Here is a 10,481-nt window from a genome sequence, read left to right on the forward strand (position 1 = left end):
GTTTGATTGACAGGATGATTATATGTATAAAGTAAAGCGATTTAGTGTGTTTAGTTGGATATAAAGATGGGGAGATAGATCCTCGCTGTACGTACAGCACGGATGCACAAGCAAAGGACAAATGGGGTATGGAGAAAGGGGGGAATAAAGTGTACTCTGTATAAATACATGCCTCAAAACATCTGCTTCTCAACCCCCCTTTCATTTTTGATGTGGGACAGGCAGAGAAGGAGAGCGGGAGAGAGAAAACACAAGGAGCCAGCTACCCAGAACATCAAAGCCCCTGCCCTCAACGCACAGGCCCTCATTAGTTCAGCTAGCAGAACCAACGAGACTTGTGATTGTGTTTGCTGGGGTGCACTCTGGCAGACACTTCAGAGGAAAGTCTCCTTTAAGTCATAACTCCACACCCCACCTCTCTTCTCCTGCCACCACCCGAGCCCGCTGTAACCCCCCTGTAACCCTCTCAAAATAAGAAAAAAAACCTATCCACTCACACAAACTCTGCAGGCGCCCCCACCATCCACTCCACCCCATAATCTGGTCTGCAGCTGCAAACATCTGCTCCCCTCTTTATTCCTCTGCCCTCACCGCTGAATTGATAAACACATCTATCACTGGACCACTAACTGACACACAACAGAGAGGAAGAGGGGGGCGAATGTTGGATGCACCTGTGGCTGAGGGGCCGATCTTGGGCTTGTCATTCAGTCACTATGGGTTGGTTTTATTTGATGCTTAATGGGTTTAACCCACACCTAGAGGGGAGGTGGAGTTCCTTCCTTAATCCTACATGCATTATCACCTTTAAAACCACATCAGTATCATCTTTAGAATATGCTTTTGATAAGTAGAATCAGTACTCAGGGTTAGTGACCTGCAATGAAAAAGATTATACATATGTTTTCTTGCCTCCTGTCACCTCATTATCTGTGACACTGAAGGCTGCTGCCAGGAAGTATCACTTGGCATCCTATTTCAGTCATCCATTTACTTATTCATTAACATGATTCCTGTTTTAATAATTAAAGCATGTTTGCCTGCAGACTCTCCTCCACAATTCATATCCGCTTAGTTGTTGGTATCCATCTGCAACAGCACACATAAAGCAATTAAACATGCAATAACAATAGAATATACCTTTTCTGTATGAAGCTTAAGACTGTAACAGCACTTCAAGTCTCTAATCAAGTTAATGGCAATGCCACATATAATTGTTTTTCTTAAGTTAAGAAAATGACAACGATTTAAAGCATCACTTTAGCTCTGCCCCTTGCTTTTGACAAGTAACTGATGTCAAACATGAGAAGAGGTGCTCATGCTACCTAAGTACCGCGAGAACACACCGTTTCACTGCCTTGTATCATCGCGAGACTACCATCCAGTCCTTTGCCTGCCTGAATCCAGCTGGTAGCCTGCCTGCCGTTGACGGGTAAGTGTGAATGAGATGCAAATGGTGAAAATGCTCAAAGATGTATGCGAGTAAAAAAAAACGCAGCGTATTTGTCGCTGTTTTATCGCCTTGTCACGGCTTATTGGTAAATTAACTACTGTTAATCGACGACACCAGGCCGACTGGTGCGCTTGTCGTGACTGCAAGAGGGCATTACAGCTCACAAAATGACCCGGGGATTTTTTTTTATTTTTTAATTTGAAGGCATTAGTTGACATTGCTACTAGCTTATCAGGGTCATATAATTATCCTGTGTCGCTTTATAAAATATGTAAGCCGCTTATTCCTGTTCCTCGTCCCCTTCTTGGACTGCAGCAGTAGCCGTCTTCCCCTCGCGTTATGACAGATGTACATGGATGTGCGGCCACTGCAGTTGTGACAGGCTATGCTAGCAGCTAAAGCCTGGGCATTTGGTAGGAAGTGGTGCAAACGTAGCAAGTCAAAGACCGTTTCAGCCACCTGGGTTGGTTTAGAATATCAAAATTCCTCTAAGGAAAAAAACAGGGCCGCCTTTCTTGATGTACAACAAACAGTGAACGCATTTTTGCTTGCTAAATGTTGAATATCCCCTCAAATCAGTTGCAATACGTTTTTGTAAGTTAACAGCAGAAATGGTCATGCGTTTTACACAGCCTATAGTCATCATTCAGAGCATCCTTGTTGAATTTTAGGCTGTGCATTCTCTACTAATAAAAAAAATCTTCAACTTATTTTTAATTGAAGGTGATATTAATCATATGCAACAATAATCAACTATGTTGACATTAACTCAGCTGCAAGCATGCAGTGTAAAATGTGGTTACTCTGCTCCACATGAAAGTTGATCCTGTTTCACAGCCTAGCTCCCAACAGAGTAAGCAGCAGCTTTTAAGTTTGCTCAGCCGCCTGCCAAGGTGTGAATTCTCTTTTACTAGCTTTCCTCTGAGGTGGCTTCAAGCAGTAATGAGGTGTTAATGTAAAGAGCTGTTTTTTGAAGAGCTTCTGTGTCTGTGTGGTTGTAACTTTCTATAAGCCTGTGTGGTTGTTGCCGGAGGTGGAAAAAGTGCATGGCTATTGTAATAAAGTAAAAATTACAGACACTGTGGTTAAAATTGACTTAAGTAGGAATACAAGTACTTGTCTACAGATCTACTCAAGTAAAAGTTTCTACTTTAAACCATACTCAAAGTACTGAGTAGCTACTGAGGAGTCCTACAGTAAAATATGATCTGTCCTTATTGGCATCAACAAGAAAAAAGACCTCTAATACACAGCAAAATTGGAACCATTAACTAAACTCATGTAAAGTTAAATTCGACACTTTAACGGTCTATGATAATAATAGACACTACGTATAGTTATATTACACTTTTAAAATTAATATTCTATACTATGACAGAGCTACAGTCAATCTTGAAATCTGTAGTAAGGTGGATCTTCTCTAGCAACAACAAAGTAGAGAATCAACCTCAGCAAGACAGTGCATACTGATGAAGAATTTTCACTATGCATCCTGTGGTGACACGTAAAGTCACAGATGGGAATCTAACTCAGTTGATAACTTCACTCATGGTGCAGATTTGTCTAGGGATGGGAATCGAGAACTGTTTTTTATTGAGACCTTGAGACCTGGTTCCAGTTAGTTCAATCCGTTGACATCATTTACTTGTAATCTTAACAATTCCCTCCTCAATGCTTTACTAACATGCGCCTTGAAAAAAAAGTCTCGCGAGAGGCAGTCAAGTCAAGGAAACAAACATGGCGGATGGTCACAAAAAAACAGGCTAAAGTGGTTGAAATTGTGGCTACATTTGTCAAAAATGGTGTGAACAGTGCAATGTGCAAGGTCTGTTGAACAGTGATTTCATGTAAGGCATGCGTCTTTTTGCAGAACTGTTGATTTTGTACTAGAGTTCAATTTATTTTTATACATCCAAAAATTTGGGATCCAAATACAGGTTTTATATTTATTTTAAGGTTTTAATCTTTTAAAGAAAATGAGCAGTTTTTACTTTCAAATACTTGTTGCAATATATGGAAAGTTATTTCATTAGTCCCCCTTGTAACAGTTCTGTAGCAGCTGAAGTGAGAGCCGCCGGTCATCATGGGAAACATCTTTGGCAACTTGTTGAAGAGCCTTATAGGCAAGAAAGAGATGAGGATCCTCATGGTGGGGCTCGACGCTGCAGGAAAAACCACCATTCTCTACAAGCTGAAGCTTGGGGAGATTGTCACCACCATCCCCACAATCGGTATGTAAGAAAATAATCACTCACACCTGTCACTGTATTGCTCCAAATTTTGTGACTCATTTTGATTTGCTTTTTATTCAGGCTTCAATGTGGAGACAGTGGAGTACAAGAACATCAGCTTCACTGTGTGGGACGTGGGTGGCCAGGATAAGATCCGTCCCCTGTGGAGACACTACTTCCAGAACACCCAGGGTGAGACTAAGCAGCAGCTTCTCAGATGATACACACATCAGCCATGTTGAAGAGAACAGTTCTCTCAACCCTATGGCATATTCTCCAACACGTGCTTGCCTCCCGCACCTGAGGGCTTTTCTGACTAATGTCTCATATGAGGTCATTTACTGAGAGCCTCCAACTGTTCATCATCATCTTAGTCATGTTGAAAGCATAGACAATGAATACACAAGCTTTAGAAATATGATTTTCTTTAATAGTGTGATGTCAGCATATTGTTAAAAGATGGGATGAAATTGATTCCAGTACAGAGGGACTGATGGTTTTATTCAGGTTAACCCTCCAAAAGACAATCCAATCTCTGGCTGCAGGTTTGATCTTTGTGGTGGATAGCAATGACCGTGAGCGTGTGAACGAGGCTCGGGAGGAACTGATGAGGATGCTGGCGGAGGATGAGCTGCGAGATGCCGTTCTTCTCGTTTTTGCTAATAAACAGGTATTGCTATCTTTCTACCCCTTTTTTTTAATTTCATCATATCCACATATACAATCCTGAAAATTTCTAGCATTTTTTTTAGACAAGATGCCCCTGAAATCTTCCTGAATTAGTTGTTCCCATGTGCTTCTTATGGCATGTGACTAACCCTGTTGGACAAGAGGAGAAGGGGTCACAGGAGCTAGGACATGACATAAAACATGACTCAAGAATGGTAAACAAAGTAACAGAATATGATGACATGGTGACTGTTTTTGCCTTTATATCAAGGCTATGTGTGTTCTGACATAATCGCCATATAAGCAAAAGGGGAGAGAAGAATCAACTGATGAACAGGAAACATGATGAAGCTGTTTCGTTATGTGCACGGTGATCACACCCGTTGCCATCACCCATATCTTCTCACTTACAGGGAAGTTTCATAAACATTAATTTAGGGAAGGCAGGAGAATTTTCAAGCCAAGCTGGGGAGAAAATATATCCATTCACACATGCAGCTTATCCAAGTGGTTTTATGTTTCTTACTTCCTCTTTCCCTCTGACTCTTCTTTTTTAATCAGGACCTGCCCAATGCCATGAATGCTGCCGAAATCACAGACAAGCTGGGCTTGCACTCCCTGCGCCACCGCAACTGGTACATCCAGGCCACCTGTGCCACCAGTGGAGACGGTCTGTACGAAGGCCTAGACTGGCTGGCCAACCAGCTGAAAAACAAAAAATGAGGGGTCAGGTCAGTCGGGTGGGGAAGAGCCTGGGTGCCAGCTCCAGGTAGAGGTTATAGTGGATCCATTGGGTTTACACAGAGAAGTAATGGCTGAAAAGCTTCCAGGGGGTGACTCTCAATGGCTTTCTCCCCAAAAACATTTAAATTTCATCTCTTAATTTTGATTAAATTAATTTGTTTGGATCTGAAGTGAGCTTTTTAAAATATTGATGAACCAGTGTCGGTGAAGTTGACCTTAAATAATTCAGTTTATACAAGGTGAAAACATTAATACCTGGATGTTATAAGAAAATGTTACAGTGAAGCATATGTAATACCCCTGTAATGCAGAATTTATCACCTCTTGCACATTTAATGTGTTCAGATGGTTGATTGATGTCCCTCAGATACATATACATGTAAGTTATGAAGAATGTCATTAGAGTATAAAAGGAAAACTACTATCTAAGAATATTATCACATTGTTACAAAACAACATACCCATACAGACTCATATGAACTTAATGTTTCCGTCTATACCAATGTTTTACCTCAATTTAATTTTAATGAAAACCTTATCTCACATTATTTTAAATTTATTTATTTTATTATTATTTATTTTACTAAACACAAAAGCTGATGAGCTACTGGATTGTTAAAAACATTTTGTTGGATTCTATTTATTTATTTATTTGTTAATTTATTGTAAGTTTGTTTGCATCACGTTTCATTTTGACTGCAATGTGCATTAACTGCTAAGGCAGCTGTTGGAAAAAGAAGCCCCAGTATCACTGTATATTAACGCTACCCAATCTGCATGGAGATATATCCCAGTAATGGCTTGTGGGCTTGTAAGAGCTGTGAGCTAATGCAGGCCTCTGCTGTAAATAAAGATTTGTTCTTAGTCGACTTGCCTGGCTCTGTAAGGGTTAAAACGATTCGAGTGGCGTCAGTGAGGTGTGATATCTAAGGGATATAGATGACAGACCAGGCACACTGTACCAGCTCTGTGGCTTAGAAAAAATGCTGCTATTGGCCTGCCGTGTGGAGAGTGATTTATCTGAGCATGTGATTGGCAATATCAGAGAGCTTACATTGTTTCGAATGTTTTTTTATTTAAATTTGTTGTGTGAGCAGCTGCATTATAACCACCAGAAAAACTCATATTGCTTCTAATCCTAATTTTTCATCCCTACTTGGCGTGGCATTATCTGTCTTTCTTGTGTTGACTGTATCTCTGTATCATAACTCTAGATACATTAACATTGTACAAAATGTAATGTCTGCTTTTTTCTTGTATTTGAGTGTTCATTTATTTTTGACCAAAAGGCAAGTGTTGATTTTAGTGTTTTTCTTTATTTGCTTACTTGAGCGGACGTGTCTTTTTAAGTGTTCACACAAATCCCACAAATAAAAAATAGGAGAGAGAGGATGATAGTAATACTGCATCATAAGGCATGTTAATACTGTACAAGATCTGTAATAAAAGTGAAATATAATAGCCTGTTTCTTCAGACTATATTTGTTAGTCTAAATTACTGCTGCTGTTGGATCAATGCTGTACTGATAAATGTTATGGATTTAGTGTAAAGTTTACCGAAACAACCTTCTAATATGCAAAAGCATGCTTTTCTATGTCAGCGCAACTGTATATATGTTTATGTAACATGAGAAGTATACCATGGTACTCGCAGTCCAATTGAAAGTGTTGTTGATACACCTGTAGATATTGGGGTCAGTGTGTTGGCAGATATGTATACCTGACAGCAGCTTGTGTGTGTGACGTGCCCTCTATTACATTCAGTTTGGTGTGAACTTTGTTTTTGTGGCCTTATATTGCCAGTGGTTAAGTTCTCTTTGATAAAAGGTTTGTATGTAGGAATGTCCCAACATGATCTGTAACACTGATGCAAACACAGTGCTGTTGTGGCTAAACGTTCTTCTCTCAGTAACTTTATTGGCAGACTTAGCTTAACATATAGTAAAACGAGACTGCAGAACATTCCAGATTATTCAAAGTTAATTTAAAAGGAGAAAACGTATTTGAGTGAAATATCATAAAAAGGTGGAAACATAAACAACAGACTGGTGCAAACATGCTGAATGGTGTCTGGCACTACAGCAATCAATCGACCAATAAAAATACCAAAACACGAATCTGTTTGGATGACTCGTTTTTCATCTTGTTCTCACATAAACTATGTTCAGAGTTGGTCTCCTTATGCTTATTTAGAACTTGTTTTTCCAGTTGTTTGGATCAGAGATTTTGTAACAGTATTATGCTAGGGGTTAAAAAACACAATCTATCTTCATGAATTTTTAAATTCCAGTATTTTACATCTAAAATGCCTGTAAAAAGTATTTCCCCCTTGGATGTTTGACCCTTTTATTGATTTCATAAATTTAAAAAAGTACAAAAAACTCTTTGATGTCAAAGTGAAAACAGATTTCTACGAAGTAATGTCAATTACAGAATAAAAATACATGTGACTGCATAAATATTCACCCCCTTGAAGTCAGTATGTAGTAGATGCACCTAATTTTCAATCAGACTTCATTCAGACATCTGAACACTACAATTTTGCTTCATTTGTCTTTGCAAAACTCCTGAACATTCACCTTGTCGTTCAACCATTTCTGTGTAGCTTTCTTTGTATAATTTGGGTCATTGTCTTTTTTTTTTTTAATTTATCTTCTCCCAAGATGTAGTTCTCTTGCAGACTGAATAAGATTGTCCTCCAGGATTTTCCTATATTTTGCCACATTGATTTTACCCTCTACCTTTACAAGTCCTCTGTTGAGAAGCAACCCCACAGCATGATGCTGCCACCACCATGCTTTACAGTGGGATAGTGTGTCTAATGGCCAGACGCCCTGTTTCAGGCTCATCAGACCAAAGAACTTTCTTCCCATTGACCATGCAGTCTTCCACGTGCCTTTCGGTGAACTCTACTCAAGATTTAATATGAATTTCATTCAACAGTGTCTTTCTCTTTGCCACTCTTCCATAAAGCTTTGGTGAAGAGTCTCAGCTGCTGAAGCATGTAACTCCTTCAGAAAAGTCATAGGTGTTGTGGTGGCCTCTCACCAGTCTCCTTGCATGGTCACTCAGTTTGTAAGGATGGATAGACATGGTCAGATTTAAATGTGTTTAATATTCCAATTCCTATTATTCCTTTTTTATATTGAGTGATTTGGAAGGTTTTGTATCCATCCCCTGACTTACACTTTTCAATAACCTTTTCTGTAAGTTGCCTGGAGTATTCTTTTGTCTTCATGGGGCAATGGTAGCCAGGAATACTAATTAACCAGTGGCTGGATGTTCCAGACACAGGTGTCTTTGTACTGCAATCACTTGGATCACTTTGACATTACTTAGTATACAGTTAATCTGTTTTCACTTTGACACGAAAGAGGTTTTTTGTAATTTTTTTTTTTTTTAAACAAAAACAAATTATATTGACCATGATTGATTTATAAAATCAGTTGAAGGGCAAAACATCCAAGGGAGTGAATACTTTTTTACAGGCACTGTATGTAAAAAAACCGCCTTCAGTTTTTATCCCCCTCTCATACATCATCCTGCACAATTATGGTCAATTATCCAAGTAAAGCAACAACCTACTCTCTTCAAATGCAATTTTATCTGGCAAATGTTCATTATTCTGTTTGTTAAGGTAGATTACTGCAAAGCAAGTATTTGAAATTTGATTAGTGGACCTATCCTGTGCCGTATGCTGTAGAAGAGAGGGTTTTACATGAATAAATGTTGTCTTTCTCCTCTGGCCTTTTTAAATACTGCCATTAAGACAAGTTTGGCACAATCAGGTAGTTTCTCTGTGAAATCGCTGCACTCTGCAGAGAGTCATTTTGTCCAAGCCAATCACAGGTCCGTGTAGAGGAGAGTGCTGCTGTGTCTCCAGGGGTGTGACAGCAGTATGTGGGTCAAAGCTGCTCCTGGGGCCACCAGCCCCCAGGGCCCCCTGCAGGATGGCCACAATGAGCTGCCCCAGGGCGGATGCCATAGCTGGGATTCCCACCCGTAACCGGGACGCCTTCGCCCAGGGCACAGACACACTGGCAGCAGCCCCACAATCAATTCATCAATCTCATAAGGGAGTGGCAACCGCAAAAAAAGGCCACAGCAGTCACCCCCACAGCTCGCCTTGGAAGGGACAGGGCCACCAGGGCGAGACGGACACTGAGGCTGACACCGAGGTGGCCCTGTCTAACTGCCCAACTCTGCAGAATCATCAGGCCTTTATAAGGGGTCACTTTTCTTGACCTTTAGATGGAGAATCCCTGCAGAGAATGTGAACAGCAATCTCCAAAAATCTTCATGATATCAATAGAATTTAATTTCCTCTGATTTCTTCCACTTTATTCTGCTTCATCGAATTAGACCGGCATATTCACACCAACTGCTGTTAATGGAAACTGACTCTAGTTGTTAAAATGTCTTCTGACTTCTTAAGTAACACAGTGTGTTTAAAGTTTTTCATCATTCAAATCTCAACTGAATAATATACCAAAACATATTTGACATTGCATCTAAATTTATGGGTCATGTAATAATAATAAAGCAGAAACAGACATGCACCTCCCACAGACCCCGCAGCATCATACACAGGCAATCCTCAGACTCTGTCTCCTCCTGCTGGACACTAAAGAGCTGCTGGACGGATGCCTGAAGTTCAGTTCAAAGGTACAGACAGTAATGTGTTATCAAATTATGCCACAACAAAAAGGCTTAATTCTTTTACACCTTGGTAAACTTCATATGATGGGTCTTACTGGAGAAAAACATCAAACAGATCAGCCTACAATCCCCTTTCTGTTATAAAGTGATACTTGGCTATTTTCTTAATAGACTTTCTCAAACAACTGTTCAGCTGTCTCCTACAAAATAAGATTAACAGTACATCTGTCAGAAGCAGTACTGATACGAATCCATCACTAAGTCTTCATCTTTTCACCCACAGTTTCATGTCCAGGAATCTCGCCTGCTCTGAGGCGAATCGTCCTCAAATTAAGCATGTTCTTGTTTGGGGTTCAGAAGTCACTTGACCATCTGACAATGTGCCCATTGTGACACACTGCTCCATACGCATCAAAGTGGTGATTAACCAGTTCACAGGGCTGTGTGGGGGACAATACTGCTCTTTACGGGGAGAGACAGTACAGCCACTCACAGAGCTGGGTGCTGACTGGGAGACCACAGCGCGGCTTCCACAGACTGCAGCTGACAGCATGAGACCAAAATAACTTCACATTATAGGATGTTTACGGTGTTTAAACAAGGGCAAATGCAACAGATTTTTGTCTTATAAGCTAATTGCTCCTCATTTTTTTCCTTATTATTAATCTTTATGCTCTCATTTTATGTCAAATCTTATCATATTTTATGCAGACATCCTGTTTCGC

General features: G+C 40.1%; 1 protein-coding gene across 1 annotated transcript; it reads left to right on the forward strand.

Moving 5' to 3' along the window:
- The first annotated feature begins 1,367 nt into the window (after positions 1–1,367).
- On the forward strand, positions 1,368–7,206 carry arf3a (ADP-ribosylation factor 3a). Its single transcript, XM_041800234.1, has 5 exons — positions 1,368–1,432; positions 3,502–3,684; positions 3,766–3,876; positions 4,230–4,354; positions 4,915–7,206. The coding sequence occupies exons 2-5, from the start codon at positions 3,537–3,539 to the stop codon at positions 5,074–5,076; spliced, it is 546 nt and encodes a 181-aa protein (XP_041656168.1). The 5' UTR covers positions 1,368–1,432; positions 3,502–3,536; the 3' UTR covers positions 5,077–7,206.
- The last annotated feature ends 3,275 nt before the right edge of the window (positions 7,207–10,481 follow it).

This window comes from Cheilinus undulatus, linkage group 11, assembly GCF_018320785.1.
Source record: "Cheilinus undulatus linkage group 11, ASM1832078v1, whole genome shotgun sequence".
NCBI lineage: Eukaryota > Metazoa > Chordata > Actinopteri > Labriformes > Labridae > Cheilinus > Cheilinus undulatus.

Bases quoted from the DNA above. Each gene is read 5' to 3' on its own strand.
- arf3a (XM_041800234.1), top strand. From the start codon at position 3,537: ATGGGAAACATCTTTGGCAACTTGTTGAAGAGCCTTATAGGCAAGAAA. The intron at 3,877-4,229 runs GTGAGACTAAGC...CTCTGGCTGCAG, and splicing joins CTACTTCCAGAACACCCAGG to GTTTGATCTTTGTGGTGGAT. The intron at 4,355-4,914 runs GTATTGCTATCT...TTTTTTAATCAG, and splicing joins TCGTTTTTGCTAATAAACAG to GACCTGCCCAATGCCATGAA.